At 39.9% G+C, this 18,075-nt stretch overlaps 1 protein-coding gene across 8 annotated transcripts in view; it reads right to left on the bottom strand.

Moving 5' to 3' along the window:
* Positions 1–18,075, bottom strand: part of CASD1 (CAS1 domain containing 1) — a 509,685-nt gene that overhangs the window by 466,957 nt on the left and 24,653 nt on the right. For 7 of the 8 annotated variants that reach the window (XR_007772766.1, XR_007772765.1, XM_050941706.1 and 4 more), the window contains exons 7-12: positions 15,684–15,807; positions 12,291–12,505; positions 11,347–11,772; positions 10,786–10,875; positions 9,969–10,088; positions 6,328–6,484 (exon numbers count right to left, since the gene is read on the bottom strand). Coding sequence is in view for 6 of the 8 variants with exons in the window: in XM_050941706.1 (XP_050797663.1) it covers positions 6,328–6,484; positions 9,969–10,088; positions 10,786–10,875; positions 11,347–11,772; positions 12,291–12,505; positions 15,684–15,807 (1,132 nt within the window). In the remaining 2 variants the exon portion in view is untranslated. Of the gene's footprint in view, positions 1–6,327; positions 6,485–9,968; positions 10,089–10,785; positions 10,876–11,346; positions 11,773–12,290; positions 12,506–13,394; positions 13,442–15,683; positions 15,808–18,075 lie in introns of those variants that run through there. The other variant, XM_050941708.1, reaches the window with a different exon arrangement.

Below are 18,075 nucleotides of genomic sequence, written 5' to 3'. Positions count from 1 at the left end.
GCACATGTATCAGGGTGCTACATATAACCTCGTGAGCTGGTTGTCAGTACTTTAAAATTCACAGTAAACATTCTGGACATCGTGTCAAAGTACAGGCCAATTACCAGTTCTGCAGTATGTATTCCAGATACATGTTTAAAGTGCTCCACTATCAAAAATGCAGTCTACACAATTGGAATATTACACCATTAATACGTGAGGGAAGAAGTTACTCACCTTGTGCAGTAACTATGGTTCTTCGAGATGTGTCCCTCTATGGGTGCTTCACTGTAGGTATATGTGCATCCCTGCACTTCTGATCACAGATCTTTGATAGCAGTGTCCGTTTGGCCTGCACGTGCTCTCTCTCCTTGTATTCTGCTTCAAAGCTAATTAATGCTGCACAGGCCAACCACCCTCAGTTCCTTTTCTACCACAGAGTCCCTATCAAGAACTCCAAAGTAGAGTAGAGGAGTGCGGGTTCCGGAGCACCAAAAGTGGGACACATCTCGAAGAACCATCGTTACTGCACAAGGTGAGTAACTACTACTTCTTGAAGAAGTGTCCCTATGGGTGCTCCACTGTAGGTGACTCCCGAACAGTATTCCTAATGGGAGGTTCGGGCTTCAAAGTTGAATCTGTTATGGATAATACTGCTGCACTGAAGCTAGCATCAGAAGCAGAGTCCCCAATAATCATGCATTATTCTGCAAAGGTATGTACAGACACCCAGGTGGCTGCTCTGCAGATTTCTGAGATAGGGACATTCTTGAAAAAAGTGACAGAGGAAGAAACGGACCTCATGTTGTGTGTGAGAATTCCAGATGGAGACATAATGTTGTGAACATGATAGCAGAGCTAAATATAGTTCAAGACTCACTTAGAAAGCCTCTGCGGCGATATTGCTGTGCCTTTAGACCTTTCCGCAGTGGAAAGGAAGAGCTTGGGAGATTTCCTAAAAGTCTTCATCCTGTACAGGTAGAAGGCCAGAACTATCCTAACATCTAGCACGTGGACTATGGCCTCTCTGTTATAACAGTGAGGCTTAGGATAAGAGGTTGAGAGATTAATTGGTCGGTTCATGTGAAAAAAAAAAAAAAAGGAGGAATAAACTTTGAGTGTGGTCTGAGAATAACCTTGCTGTGAAAGAATTCTCTAAAGGCGGATACGTCATAAGTGCAGCTATTTTCCCTATTCTCCCAGCTGACATGATGGCCATGAGAAATGTGGTCTTCATTGGCAGGTGTGTAAGTGAACAAGTGGCCACAGGTTCAAGGCTCTTTAAAGCTAGATTTAGGTCCCATGTTGGAGTGGGCCATCTGGGCTGGGGAAAAAGGTTTGTTATGCCCTTGAGGACCTCTTTGTGGTTGGCTGTGAGAAAACGCTTATGGATGTAAAGTCAGTATGGCTGCCAGGTGTACCTTGAGCAAACTGAGGGATAGCCTTGTTTTCTTAAGAGCCAGTATGTAATCTAACACCACAGGGAGAGCAGCATGTCAGGATAATTTGCCTGGAATCACAGCAAACCTGAAACCTGGACCACTTCTGCAGGTAAGTATGATGGGTAGCTGATTACTGACTCTCTAGTAACACTTTCTGTATCTCCTCAGAGCAGGTACTCTCTGTGTGTTGGAATCAAGAAAGAGCCAAGCCTTGAACTGAAGTATCTGCAGGTTGGAATGGAGAGTGTCCCCTTTGTTCTGTGAGAGGAAGTAAGTAGTGGGTTGAAAAGAGATGGGTGGACGCATCACCAGCTGTGACAGGTACGAATACCATGTCTGTTCTGGCCAGATGGGAGGAAGCAGCAGAACGTTCGCTTTTTCTCTTTTTATTTTCAACAGGATCTTCACCATCAGAGGGAACAGGGGAAAGGCATAAAGATGTCCCTCATCCAATGGAAGAAGGAAAATGTTCCCTAATGAGTGCTGTCCAAGGCCAGTCCTGAAGCAGCAGTATGGGCATTTCCTGTTCAGGTAAGTAGCGAACAAGTGTATTGATGGTGTCCCCCACTGACTAAATATGCTGTGAAGTACTGCTGGGTTCAGTTACCACTCGTGGTTGTACGAAAACATGCAATTGAGACTGTCCACTGTTGTGTTTTGCACTCCCAGTAGGTAGGCTGTTGATATTAGAACATTGTGGCAAATGCACCAGTTCCATAGCTTTAGTACTTCTGTGCAGAAAGAGGATGATCTGGTGCCCCCCTGATGATTTATGTAGTACATGCATGCAATGTTATTGGTCATGACCTTTGTGTGTGTACTTCTGATCAATGGCAGAAAGTGAGCGCAAGCATTCCTGACCACCCTAAGTTTGAAGAGGTTGATGTGGAGAGTTATCTTTATGGGCGACCATTTGCCCTGAGTTCTGAGGTTGTTGAGGTGTGCACCTCAACCCATGAGGGATGTGTTCATAGGGCGAATTGATGTCAGGGTAGGGGAGGAGAGGCTGAGTGAAGAGGACTCCCAGGCAAATGTTTTCTGCATCTTTTCACCAATCCAGGAAGTGTTTGACCCTGGAAGGCATCCTCTCTGTGGCCTGTAAACCGAGCTGGACCATGTCTGCAGACACCTCATATGCAGTCTGGCATGAGATATTATGAACATACCGGCATCTGTGTGTCCCAGACGCAGGAAGCAAAGTCTGGCAGAACTCTGAAGGCTGGCTTGAACTGTCTCTATAAGCATGGACAGGCTGTGAAATCTGTGTTGGGGAAAGAGCGCTCTCACTTGCAGTGAGTCAAGGGCAGCTCCCATAAACTCCAGGAGTTGTACCGGAGTTAAGGTCAATGTTTGGATGTTGATTTGCAGGCCCAGGTGGTGAATACATCCATAGTTCCGTGGATGGCACGTAGAACTTCTTCAAAGAAGTGGGCCCTCAGGAGGCAGTTATCCAAGTATGGGTAGATCATGATCTCCTGGGTATGTAGGTGAGCTGCCACTACAGAAAGGATCTTGGACAATACTCTGGGAGCCCAGGAGAGGCCAAAGAGGAGCACTCCATACTGGTCCTGACTCAGAGTAAATCTGAGATATTTATCCTACCATCTCACAGATGATTCATGGAAATACATGCCTTAGTGGTCCCAGGCTGAGAACTAAGCTCCCTGTTCCAGAGATAGAATAATCGCTGCTAGTGTGACCATCTTGGATTTCTGGGCCTCGAAGTATTTGTTCAGTGCCTTGAGGTCCAGTATGGGTCTCCAATCTCCCTTTTTCTTGAGGATAAGGAAATAGAGAGTAAAACCCTCTGGCATGGAGATGTAGATGGACAGGTTCTATGGCTCCCAGGTGGAGAAGATGATCTATCTCCTGTTGCAACAATCTCCCAAGAGAAGGGTCCCTGAAGAGGGAGAAGGAAGGGGGATGGAGATGAAGTGGATTGAATACCCATTGGAAATAGCCTCCAAAACCCATCTGCCAGATGTCATGTGTTCCCAGTTGCAGTGGAACAAAACAAGGCAACATCCAAAGGGATGCAACGGCTTGGGAAGTGGCAGCTGATTTTGAAGGGAGTGGCCTCAAACAGGATGTCAAAACTGATGTTTTGAAGTGACAGACTGTGATGTTGAAGACTGAGGGCCTGTCTGTGTCTCTGGAATTTGGATGTCTTTCTCTGTGGCTTTTAATAGTGTTGTGGTGGGAACTGCGGTGCACACAGTTTGCAAGAAGACTGAGGACTAAATTTTCTCTTCTGTCTGGTTGTATAGCTCTCCAGTGACTGAAGTTTGGCTCTGGAATCCCCAAGTGTGTGGAGCAATGCATTGGTCTTCTCAGCAGACAACTCAGAGCCATGGAAGGAGAGATCTTCAATAGTTGTTTGCACCTCCTTTGGGAAACCTGGAAGCTGCAACTACGAAGCTCTTTGCATCACAACTGCTGTTGAGATGGACTGGGTCTCTGTATCAGCTCCATCAAGCACTGCATGGAGTGCTGTTTTGACCACCAACTGCCCTTCATTGATAATGGCTCTAAATTGTTCCCATTATGATTCAGTGAGATGGTCAATAAAGAGGTTAAGTTTGGTATAGTTCATGTAATGATATTTTGATGTTAAGACTTGGTAGTTTGCAATTCTAAATTGCAGAGTAGCAGACGAGTAGGCCTTTCATCCAGATAAGTCCAGATGCTTCCAATCCCTATCATAAGAGGTGGACTTTGAATGCTGTGGCCGGCCGCGGGAGTTCACTGCATCTTTCATTAGGAGGAGGGTGGGGAAAAAGAAATTCTGTATCCTTGGTGTTGCCTTGAATTTAAGGGGTGTGTATACCCCAGAATATAATCAAGTTAATTGCAGCCATATTATGTGCATTCAGCCACCCTGAATTAATGAAATAAAACACCACATAGTTAAGGGTTAATTTGAAGACAGGCTTTTAGAAGCAAGGTCATATCTAGTTGGCAGTTTCTGCTAATCAGAATAAAAAAAGGGAATAGACAATTAAAAAACCCACAAATCTAAATGCCTCTACTATTAAACAATTATTAAGAATTTTAAAAATCCCCAGTAAAAATCATCATAACCTATGTTTTATATAAATTAGTTACAAAAAATTAGCTAATAAATATATTAAAGCAATCCTCGAAAGCCATCTTAAAAAACATTTTTCCTGACACCCTTTCTCCCCGATGGGTAAACAACTGGCCACAGCAAACCTGCCATTATTTACTTAATACCGTTCCAAATATTAAATATCTAAAATGTTCTAAATCTATTGCTTATGTTGATATGTGCTTATATCTTATACACTGCCGTTTTAAAGAAAGAACGTTTACTTGCATAAATCTTATCAAGCAAAATTGTTGCATTCCTATTTTATTTTATTGTAGGCAGTGTTAGGAATAAATTATGTTGCTCCTATTAAAAGTTCTGAAGACCCCAGGTAACACTGGGAGGTACATAATATATGTTTTATCGCATTTGCATGTTGGTGTGGCCGATGCTGGCGTCTGCCATATAAGCTTAGCTGGGTCCAAAAGCACCTTGTTGATGGGGAGCATTATTCTGGAGGAATGTAAAATATTCAGCAACTTATAGTGAGCGTCTTTTACCTCCTTGAGAAATATCTGTAAGGTATCTGCCATCCTCTTTGGCCTTGTCTACAACTACACTACACAGTTATATCAACAAAAGTGAGATTACAAAAACACAAACTAGCTAAGAACGAATTTTTAAAGAGTAAAGTATCCGTGAATGGCCTCCTAATTGCTCTATCTCTAGCCAGGGATGGTTGAGAAGGAACTGAGGGTGGTTCGCCCATTCAGAACTAATTAGCCTCAAGGAAATGCATTAGGAGGAGAGAGCACATGTACATGCTGAACAAACGCTGCTACCAAAGATCTCCGATCAGAAGTGTAGGGATGCACACACATCTACAGTGGAGCGACACCATAGTGACACTACTCGAAGAAGACGGGATGGGGATCTATGCTGTGATAGTACATAGAGTCTTTACTCTCCAGGTCACTGGTTCTAATCTAGGTGAGGTAAATGATCTCCAAAAACAGTTATTACATGACAGCTGTTCACCGAGCTATAGTATGTGAAACAAGCTGGTGGTCTCACTTCAACTTTCTAAAGAACAAACATCCACATTACAAGAAATAATGCATTTAGCACCACCTCGACAATCTCAGCAAAGGGGTCATACACTGTAGCAGCAAGGAGACCCCTACTAGGTAAGAGATAATAAAACTGGTTCCTCAAGAAGAGTGTTGAGGTACATCGGCAGCACAGACTAGGGGAAGTTTGCAATACTGTTGATCATGCCGTCCGTTTTCTAAGGACAAAGTATTTTTCTATAATACTAACTTTAGTTTGTAAGGTAGAAAATACACTATGACATTTCCTCTCAAAGTTCCACAATGAGGAATGGTTGGGAATATATAGTTCTGAATTTCATTCTACTTTTTAAAAAGTGAGTTTTTGTAAATAAAAGGGAAAACCATAGATAACATTAAAACTCTGAGTTCAATGAACACAGGTACAGCAATCTAGGAGCAAATTCATGTGAGGTTTTTAGCTTGCATTCAGCAGCTGTTTGTTTCTTGCAGTGTTCACCAATTTTCAAAACCTCAGAAATATAATTCATATTCCAACAAATTTAAGCAAGGATACAGTTCACCAAACACTTGATGTGTTCTGTTGAGAACTACAGCAAGTGAAAACTCTCTCTCCAAGTTTGGTGGACAGTAGTTTAACATATTTACAGAATTTACTTCTACATTATTCACATATCCACATAAAGACAAAACACATTGGCTATCAAGTTTTGTATATGATTGTAATTGTGTACATTGTCATGCAAACACCTTTACAGTAAAAGGAAACAAACACAATTTATTTTACCGTTTGCTTTCTTCTGGACTATTTGAGGCCATACAGCTAATGTAGCATAGATGATCATAAACCAGACAGTGACTAGTGGAACAAAGTAGTAAAATTGGTAAGGTCGGTCCATCACTATACATAACACCACAACCAGGAAATTGAGACGAAATAAAACCTGTGGATAGTTGGGAGGAGCAGGAAGAGAGAAGAGTTTTTTTCATTTAGGATTACCATCAAACCGGGTTTTTCTTTAACACTATACAAATTATATAAATAGTATGCATATCAATTTCAACACCTACAATATTACCTTTCTTGAAATTTGAATGGCTGTCTCAAGCAGTTTGAACTTTAGCAAAGAAGTAGAGCTGAATGGTTGTAGTTTGTTGTTTAAACCAAGATACCATCAGGGTGAGCCAGTCACATATGTACTCCCTCACATTAACTGGACAAAAAACCTCTACAACACAAAGTTTTCTCCAGTCATCCTTGTATTGGAACAATTGATTATTATGAACAACAGACTTTGAGATATCCTTTCATTTTGAAAAGAGAATAATTAATAGATCTGATAGAAGACCTGGCAGAGGTGATAGCTAAGGGGGAGACACCTGAATGGACATTCCTGGACCAGACCATGGAGGGGAGAGGGTTAAAAGTGCAGTTACCCTGAAGCTGTGACAGGGCCTAATAAGCACTCATACCTGTGTAGTAGCCATTCCACCATCCTTTTAGGGGAGCATGAATGATCTCAACTAAAACACCCAACACCTACTTTTTATTTTATAATGACGAGGGAAGTCATGAGTCCAACAGGCACACAGCAGCTTAAAGCTTCTAGAACTTAATTGAATGAAAATGGCTGTAGTTCAAACCAGAGATAACAGTAGTTTGTGCCATCTAAAGCAAGACCTGCAGTCTTGGAAGCAGGCAATCCAATGTGCTGGAGTGCTGAATTCAATTGCTCTTATCCATAGAGAAAGAAAAAAAAACTCTTTAAGACATAAAGGCCCATTGGTGACAATTGGCAAAGGCTTCATACTGTTCTTTACAAACAACAACTGTCTCAGACCCCACAAACTCACTACATCTAATACACCACCTTCATGGTAATTATCCATAAAGAGTAGCATGTGGGGTCTCTACTACTAGCTTGTAATGTACCAATACTCATTAATCAAGAGATTTGTGCATGGGTGTGTGTCACTCAGTACCCTAAAGCAACACCTTGGCACCTCCATATTTACCATGGATATAATTACATGTTTTATACAAAGTATGCCTTGTGATGTATTATCGGCTGAACATTAATATCTTGTTAGATTGTACGTGCTATAATTGTATGGGAAGTTATGAAGTTTTACTATGTGTGTTACTGTAGTAAGTTGTAAGGTTGGAACACTCACAACCAGCCCTTCAGGTACAACAATGGAGCAGCCAGACATAGATAATGGCCCATTAAGGGGAACACACATTCACACGGACTACCTGGGGAATTGTATACATTAGAGACCTCTCAGAGAGAGCACGTCCATAATGGACACTGTTTCATAGCAAAAGATCTTTGAAGCAAGCTGGAGGAACTTATAAAGGAGGGGAAGTGACATCATTTGGCATCTCTCTCCCCCGCAACACCAGGAAACACATCTGGAGAACAAAGTCTGATCTGGGGAGGTGGTCCCAGGCTGGAAAGGAGAATCCTGGTTTGTGTATTAAGGAACTATACCATCAGGGTGAGACAATGCTTGATTTAAATCCTGTCTAGTTTATGGAACTCAGATTGTGATTTAATGTTTTATTTCTTAGGTAACCAAATTTGATCTATATTGCTTACTACTTACAATCACTTAAAATCTACCTCTCTGTAGTTAATAAATCTGTTTTACATTTTACCTGAAACAGTGGGTTTTGCTTGAAATGCATGGGAAATCTGCTCAGAGACAAGAACTGGTTCATGTCCTCTCCACACTGAGGGAGGCGTGGACTGGGTAATAAACTTACACTGGTCAGGCTTCTGACCAAGACAAGTTAGTACAACTCTGGGGTCCTGGTCTGGAGAGCTGTGGGGATCACTGGAGCCTCTCTATTGTTGATTCATGAGTGGCTGGCAAAAGAGTTCATGTAACTCAGCAGGGTGTGTCCTTGCCTGTGGATGTCTGTGTAAATGCAGTTTCTGGAGAGCGTGCAGCTTGTCACAGCATCACAGTGTGACAGGGATCCCAAGCTGGTGAGACAGAGGCCGAGGGCTCAGTGGTACCTCATTTCCAAGTTGCACCCCGGGAAACCCATCACAGGGGCATATTTAAGAAATAATATAACAAATTATTCCATTCTGGTTTTGGAGTGAAAATGAGTCGGCAGGAAATATGTCTGGATGATCACCCTCCCAGGCTAGTTGATTATGTAATGTATTGCTCGACAGTGTACCTTTGCACCAACACAGACAAGTCAATGGAAAACCATACAAGACTCACTATAAACATGGAAACCACTTGGAAGTGAAAAGGAACAATATGACAATGCGGGGATTGCCCTGTCTGTGAATAAAGACAAAAAACGTATTTGGTATATCTCAGCGTGGAGCCATTCACTGAGGAGGTAAAGTGAGGGAGCTTCATGAAAGACTGAGTACTACCTCCTTGGGGCTACCAAGTGCTGCAAAAGACTGAACTTTAATAGTTACCTTTCCTATCTAATAATGAGTGTATGCCCCAGTTTGCATTTTACAATTTTATATGCAACCATTCTATTTGAATTTTATTCTTAAATAAATCTTATTTTGGTTTACTATAACCAAACTCAAGTTAGGCGTGTGACACAGGAGTGTTGGTCTAAGGTAAAACTGTTAAACTGGGGTACACTCTTCCTTTGGGAACAGAGGATCTGGGATTTCTGTGGGTATCTAGTGATCAGGGACTTGGTACCATAGGGGGACACTCTGAAGGGACCCAGGGCCTGGGGTACATCTATTGTCAGCCTGCAGGGCAAATGCAGGGCTGGTATAGCCCAAAGGAGAGTACTTGAGTGGCTGATGGACCGTTTGTGTGAGGGAGCTAACACTCAGCTTGCACAGGCAAGACTTCCTCATGCAGGAGGGAAGTGGCAACATGGTGGCTGACAGCCCTGGCTGCCCTAAGAAGCATCACACTCTTCACAGTGAAAAAAAACTGATTTTATTGCCAGATGGTAGCATCCTGGATTCACCAAATATTTATCTATTTGTAGAAGATCCAACAGAAAAATGCTCTAGTGGTATGTAAAATACAATATCCACATTAAACAGACAAGATGGGGTATGGGTTGGGGAAAGAAAGATCCAAAATGGATAATTTAGATAAAGTTTGTTTCAGTCTTGCCTTTTCATAATATTACACTGGTTTATGTTCATCACTATTTATTGTGCCCAATTTCTGATGAAAATATTAAGTATGATTATTTTTCACCTCAGCCACATTCTAATGGGTTACCAGCCTTCCCTCTAAAATTTGTCATTATGTTTGTATTAGATAAACTAGATTGATCAGACTATATTAAATGGACCAGATGAGAGAGAGACAATGATCAGTTTGTTATGAATAACAACCAAAATAATTTTAATCTCAGATCATTTAGCGAGCAGAGAGATCTGAACTTGGAAATATTTTTATACAAAATCTTACCTGACACACTCTATACAATCCAAAGTCTCCTTTGATCCAAAAGTATGAAAAATGTCCATAACCTGTTTGGAACAGATATGCAGCAACCAGAACCCGAACGTGCATATACACAGGCAAAAACTGTTGAGAAAAATAATTTACTCTTTTAGAGAGGGCCACAGAAGCGCTCTCTCTCTCTTTTTTTAAACACTATTAATTGTAAGTTCAGAGTCAAGAGGAGAAAGTTCTTCTGTATTTTAGGCTTGTTGTGTTTCTGTTTCATAAAACTTTATGTCATTGTAAACCAAAGGAAAGAAATGTTATGACCTACTTACTACTACTTAAAGCAATTCTCTTTTGACCTAGCCTCTCTCAAATTGTAAAATCTGAATAAACTTCTTACAACTCTATCAACACCTCTACTTTCTTGTGGGACTATAACAGGATTAAAAGGGAAAAAAACACATAAAAGTTGTCTCCAGCAAGTTTTTATAACTAAGTTAATACCGTCTTCCACAATGAGAAAATAATTCCCCTTCACTGGATATGTGGGTGGGGGTGGTAGGAGGGAACAAAAAACCCAAAACAGTATAGCCTCACTGATATCTTCACTTATTGAAGGAAAAGATATGAGGCCTCACAAAAATTATGTTTTTGAAATTAAAGGTTAAACGAGGAGCATAATGTGAACTGTTTATGATACTCAAGTCTAATAAATGCTTGCATATTTTAACTTCTGTATCTTGGCAGTAAATGGCAACAGCTTATTTTTCCTTTAAAGCATTGAATCCAAATCACATTACTTTTTAAAAAAAATAATTCAATTCAAATCACTTACAGTGCTTGCTCCAGAGATATGATAAATCAAAATAACAAGCTGCATCCAGCCTTTCCATTCATCTGTCTGCTCTCTATTTAACATCTTAGTCTATGCAAAACAAAACAAGAGTGTTGCTATTCCAACAAGTACAACGAACATCTACAAAATGAGGAGAAAAAATTCAAAACAATAAACCAGTTTATGGGCAGTTGGGTCTAAGAAAAACTTTTACACTAATGACATTATATAAAGTTCACTGTGTATTAGATGTTGCCCCATAAATCAATGCTCATCTACTAGTCTGAACTAGGATTTGACTCTGATGCCTTGTGGCCAGTTGATGGATGAACCCTACCAGCAGCTGCACCCACAAAAATGCTTTACCAATGCACTTGCAAAAACGTCCTTTTGCACCTAATTACCAGTTTGTGTACAATTAATGAATTACCATATGCAACTCTATATTTTGTGAGAGCATCAGTGATATCTTTCTGAAAATTTGACCTGTAATATTTTAGTGAATAAAAATGAATTCAATTACAATCCTGAACTGGGAAATGACACCAGCATGATCTTTACCTCTTTGGCGTTTTCGGTATAAAATACTCCTAAAACCAGGATGTAGATGATTGGTATGAAGAAAGATGAATGTGTATAAAATTTGTTTTCCTTCATGAATAGATTTGCTCTGTCACACAGATAGAAATAGGCCATGATTAGACCCAGCTTGAAGAAGGAGTGTAACAGTGTCTCTAGAGCAGAAACAGGAGATGTATTGGTGACAGGTTTTTTCTCCTCTCCACTTTCCATATCGGTGCATGGCTTGTTTTTTCGATGATTATTACGATAAATAAAAGTGAGAATTAAATATCCAATAATGGACAAAGCAAAAAAGCAAAAAGCTAGCTTCTGTATCAGAGTGAGAGGAGGCTGAGGCTGGCAACAGGAACCATCAATGGGCTTCAGAATCTTATTGCAGTAGACGTTCATAAGAATCATTGCACTCTGTCAAAGAAACAAGTAACTAGCTATCAAACATTCTCAGCATAGGAGATTTTTTTCAAATATATTTACTAATATTTCGCATTAGTAAAGAGGCATTTTCCCCTATCATTTTATATTTAATTACTTCATATATGCACACACAGCTAGTTACACACAAATTCGAAGATTAAAATAACACATATTAACAGATCTGAGTCAATATTTTTAAGAGTCCTGATGTAAACAAACAGCTTTAATTTTTATTATTGATTTTGAAAAAGCAACAAGAACCAAAAAGTCATGGGCGGGAGCACAACCCAAATAAGTAGATCTGGGAAGGTCTGTTATGGAGGGTGTAGAAATGTAATACTTTTACCTCAAACTGCGGAATGGCAGCAAAACTGCTTTGCAAACATTACTGCAGACATCATCAAGGGACACCAAAGTTCATACTATCTGCCATTATGAGTACATGTTCAATTAAAACCTTGCTCCATTATTAATTTTTTGTTATGTTGACTAACAATGAGAGTACTCACTGTTTCTCTGCTTGATTCTGGGAGATGCAGGCCATCTGAAGATTGCATGATAGTTTCTTGTGCTATGAGTTTAGAAACGCTGAACACTTTAACTTTAGCTTTGGAATTTCTGGAGCTGCTGTTCAGAATACTGATTGCAGCTTCATTGTAAGCATCTATTTTCTCATTAGTGATCATTTTCCTACTGTCACTCAACATATCTTCATAAACAGGATCTGAATTTAAAAAGAATGTTAAGCTTTATTAAAAAAATCAATCATCATAATTCAAATTCTATAGACTATATTCATCCTAAAAGATTAATCATAATTTTTCAGTGCTACACTGGATGGTAAAATTAACGTTTTATCATTTGTATTATAATCCTTGTTTTTTATGAGGTTTAAGCCCAATAATTCACTGTAATCTTCAATCTGGCATGCAAGAATTTAATTTGGGAGCAAGATTTCCTAAAACTTCTCAGACCATGTATTTAGTTATCTAGTAAAGAAGAGATTTTCTCATCTCAAATGCTCCTGTACATTCCAATGAACCCACATCAATACTAGTTTGGGATTTTTTAAGTCTAACTCTGCTTGTTCAGAATTCATAATGTTGAATAAGTCAATTAAACATTAAAATGGGCACATCAGCCATCAATACAGTTAATGTTACATAAGTGTTTACATTCTAATCTAAAAATCAAGAAACATCAAAATTAAAACAGGATTAGCTACCTTAATTCTGTCCCCTCTCATTCATTACATCACGATCTTTAAATTCATGATCAAACGCTAGTTCTCAAATAATTCAATACGTCACACTATTTTTCCTATAACCTTAAAAACACATTAAAATACTTATATTTTTCATGCCTCTATACTTGTGGTATTTTCATAGTCCAGTTTACTTTTAAGGACACTGAATTTTTATACATGTTCTCCAAGTATATATTTTAATGTAATATATCACTTTTTTCCAATAAGCAGCATAGCTGGATGGAGTTCAGGATATGAGGCACTTAACTGAACTAATGTAGATGACATCTGTATTTCTGCATAATTTTCACTATTACTTTATGACATGAAACTGTAAAATGTTGCGCAATAATTGGTTACTTCGTACGTTTCATACTCCTCCTGGGGGAATTCTCCACCAAAAAATTAAAAATTCTGCAACAAAAAATTAACAATTCTGTGTACAATAGTTAAAAATTCTGCAGAATTCTGAATATTTTATTTGTCAAAACAACAATATAATCACACCAGTTTCAATTATTCTTGGTCATTTTATTTCAAAATATCTGTCAGCAAGTATATCTGTAACAATACAGATAACAAAAAAGGACGCAGGAAATGTTTTTTGACAAACAGATTCCTTACTAGGTGTATTAATACAGAATTCTGAGTAATAATTAATTTAAACTACAATACAGGACTGTATTTCCTGCATCCCTCAGAAGCAGTGCAAAGGCTTTGGGGAGTTGGGGATAACAAAGAAGCCGAGGGAGGGGGAAATAAATTGCTGGGAAGGAGCCTGGATGTGAATTTGGAAGACTGTTGGGTATGGGTGGGAAAAGTTTAGAACAGGTTTTTTCGGGGCGAGCGGGGAGGGATTGTTAGGGATCTTTCCCTATGCAGGCTCTGGCTAACCCCTAGCTTCTCCCAGTCAAGCACATCTACTCCTGTCCCTTTGTGTTCCTGTACTCCCATGTGTCCTTGCACACTCCCGTCCATGTGTCCCTCCACCCCCACTCAGACACCCCCTCCCCAACCCTACGTGGCTCTGTACCCCTCCCCCATGTGTCTCTGTGCTCCTACCCAGCCACTCCCCTGTCCCTGTACCTCCTACTCCATCTCCCTCTGTCCTCTCACTCAGCCACCCTGTCGCTACTATGTAGCTCTGCACTCCGGCTCCCATCACCATGTGGCCCTGCACTTTCCTCTCTTGGGCCTATGCCTCCACTCCCCCATTCAGCCCCTGCCCCAGTCTGCCCTCCCTGATTAGCCTTTATGAACTCTTATCTGACCCCCAGCACCCCACACTATCTCTCTCCCCATAGCCCCTGTCTTCTGTCCTAACCTGGCCTGACAGGCGCTGTGAAGAAGGCAGGTTCTTTGTTTTCCCTAGCTGGCTAGGAGCTGCTGCTGTGTTCTATAGTCACAGCGCCCTCAGGTGGGCAAAAGGCAGAACCCCAGAAGTTATTTTCTGCTGGGAGCTGCTGCTGGTCTTATGCCACAGCACCCTCTGGTGGGCAAAAGGCAGAACTGCAGCAACATTTCAGCAGAAGCTTCTTTCTGTGCAAAAAATTAAAAATATGCACAGCTCATTAATTATGTGCATGCAGTAGCACAGAATTCCCCCAGGAGTAGTTTCATACTAATGACTTTAATGGATTGATGTACAGAATAGTACAGAACACTATCACATGCCCCACATGTGTATCTGAGGGCTTAATCCTGCAAAACACTAATGTGCACTGTGCTTCCTATCATGAGCAGTCCACCCCATGATGGCTAGGGGGCTAATTAGAGTGGTAAGCACTACATTTAATAAGTATGCACAAAATAAGGTCATAAAGTTGTAGAATATATATTGCATATACTGTATTATTTGAGAAATTGTATGTGATCATATAATTAAAAACGAATAAAATACACAAAAGGTGAAAGAGTTGAGACTACGTGTGTAACCTGAACTTTGGCAAAACTTGACTTGTAAACCATTAACTAAGCAAGCTTAACGTTTTCTTAAATCTCTGCTTTTTTTTTTTTAAAGTTAAAATTCAGTTATTAAAGTTAGAAAATATTTTACATCATCAGTCTATTTCATGTATGTAATTAACTGCAGTCATGGTTGCTTATTCGGTGTGGGTATGCCCAGCCTCAGTGCTCCTCTTTGGAAAATGTATCTCTTTCTGGCTAACAGCTAACTCCATAATATAAAAAGACTTGAAAGGAGCATTTCTCTTAAGCTTTATCATGGGTTGTATAAGTCAAACAATTTGAAGAAGTTTTATTACAGGAATGTTTCAACAAGAAGTCAGTGTTTAGGGGGGATTAAGATCCCCCCCCCCCCCCGGAAGAAGAAATCAACTGCTTATGTCTAGATATAACTGTCAACACATGTAATTTCAGATAGCTCTAACTCATGAAGGTAGGAACAGGTCAAACACATGGAATGTACAGTCAAGAGGAAATGGGTGAAATCTAGCATACCAATATTGACAAAGATCCAAGTCTTCCAGATTTTATATCAAAATTTTCTGAATATTTATGCAGATACTAGACTACTTATGAACAACGTCGGGGCAAAGCAAGGCAGTAAAAGATGGTTTAGTCCTCCACAGCCTGCAAAATTGTGATTCAAATCAGACAATGACAGCACAAATTATAGTTATCTACTGTATTTTACCTTGTAAGACCCAGTATACATCACTACTCTCTGCTAATTTTTCCAAAAGAGGCGCTATTGAAGTGATATTGATTTTATATTGCGTGAGGGCTTCATTACTGCCATTGTGAATCTTGATAGACCACTAGAAGATTAAATAAAAAAAATTCAGATTCTTTATTTCTAAAGTATATACAATCATAAAACTTTACTGATTCCACTCCATTATTAGCAGCTATTTTCAATACTATTATAGAGCCTGTTTATTTCTTAAATATTTTAATAATTTTTATAGCATTAAAAACATTTGTTGGTTTGACAGGCTAGGTGCATAACAGAAGAATGAACTATTATCATAAGAGTACAAAGATATACGTTGCAACTGTTTAATATAAGGGTGGCATTTGTCTGCTCAAAAATTGTTCTGATACAAATTTTATTAGAAACTCACTGACTTGATGGAATAGTATTAAGATAGCAGTAACATATAGGGACAAGATTTAGGGTCAAATGCTCTAGACTTTATTCAAGCAAAACTCTCATTGACTTGAAGCAGAAGTTTGTATGAGCAAAGCCTACAAGGTTTTAAGTTCGTTAGTGTATGAATGAAGAGTTTCTGAAAAAGAAAGTACCTGAAAAACAGTACTATACACCTGTACCTTAATATAACACGACCCGATATAACATGAATTTCGATATAACGCAGTAAAGCAGCACTCTGGGGGCGCCAGGGCTGCGCGCTCTGGCGGATCAAAGCAAGTTCGATTCAACACGATTTCACCTACAATGCGGTAAGATTTTTTGGCTCCCGAGGACAGCGTTATATCAGGGTAGAGGTGTACCAGAAACAGCTATGAAGATTTGTGGTGGTATCTATTTAAGTACGATGAAGGGGAACATTTATGTATCCAAATGCCTCCCAAATATTAAGAAATTACAACAACAAATCTTTCTCTGTCTTCCTTTTCAGCCTGTAATAGAAATAGCTTAGGAAATTCTTTATATTATTGTTCTGTGTGTGTCTGTGTTGACATTACAGAGGGAACGCAGAGCCAAAAACATGAGTTTTTAATTAGCCTGAACATGGTGAGGCCTGTAGCCATTGTAATGTTTTGTGGGAATGAGTTACATGATCTAGGTCCATTTCCTATGAAAGGTCTTTCTTCCACACACTCAAGCCTGTTCCAGCGGGTCAACAGTTTCATTATTTCAGTGGAAAGTAGCTATTGTGAGAGGTCATAACCTTGGAGCGAGAAACAAATTATTCAGAAGCTATGCCCAATCCGATAGAGAACCCTGAATATCAAAACAGATACTTTTGCTAAGCCCAAGAAGGGGCACAGTATTCTGGCCAGTCAAAGACAGAAATGGGAATTTCTGCTACCATCAGTACTTCAGCATCAAACAATGCTGAAGAATCCCATGGACCCAAAGGCTGAAGAACAACTTAATGTGAGGGCCGACATGCTTGGTAGCGGTGAGGGGGCATAGGGAGCAGAAATAGGAAAGTGCTTCAGAAACCTATGAGTATTACTTCAGTCTTTTACAAGTTCAACTTTGACCAACTTGAAGATGGTGTTGCTTAGTATGAGATAAAGGACAGAGAACTGAGTGTCATCTGTGTATTGCAGGCTCATTTTTCTCTTTCATATCCACAAAGGCAAAGTTCAAAGTCAAAGGTAATGCCCTTGATTGCAGTTAGCTAGAAGGGAGCATTTAGGTACAGGACTATCTATAAGCAGTAGTCAAGCAACAATAGTGATGCTTCACTGGTTCTTCTAGTTCTTGACTGGGTAGAGTTTTCTGGAAATACATTTTGGAATTTGATTTTCAGGAGTAGACTATGGTGGTGATTTTTTTGTCTTATATTAGGGAGTTTTCATTTCTATGTAGGGCAGGACACGGTGCAATCAGGACTGGGGGCTATTCTTGAGTTTCTTATGTTAGTGTCCAGCCCTAGGCCATGCCTACAATACAGGTGCTATAAAGGCTCACCTACCACACTGTAGCTATGCTGTTACAGTACTGCTGCATAACTGTTTCCTAAAATGATGGAAGGAGTTCTTCTGTCGCTGTAGGCAATCCATCACCCCAAGCAGCAGTAACTAGGTCAATGGAAGCTTTCTTCCCTGGTTGCTTCTACACCAGGGATTAGGTCAGCCAGCCATGGTTCTCAGGGGTGTGATTTTTTTCACATCCCTGAGCAACATAGTTATGTCAAACTAAATTTTAAGTGTAGACCAGGCCTTACTATTTGTCCGGGGTATTGGTGTCTGTGTGTGAAAGACAGACTTCTAAGAAAATTTATGAGAAACAAAAAGCACAGAGTTCAGATAGGAGTTTTAGGCTATCATCTGTGTGGGTGCTGAAGTTTCCCAAGATGGTGTGATGCTGGCAGACCAGGTACTAGCTC

Source organism: Gopherus flavomarginatus, chromosome 2 (genome assembly GCF_025201925.1).
Source record: "Gopherus flavomarginatus isolate rGopFla2 chromosome 2, rGopFla2.mat.asm, whole genome shotgun sequence".
Classification (NCBI taxonomy): domain Eukaryota; kingdom Metazoa; phylum Chordata; order Testudines; family Testudinidae; genus Gopherus; species Gopherus flavomarginatus.
Note: the sequence above shows the minus strand (reverse complement) of the source record. Positions and strands in the feature narration are given on the sequence as shown.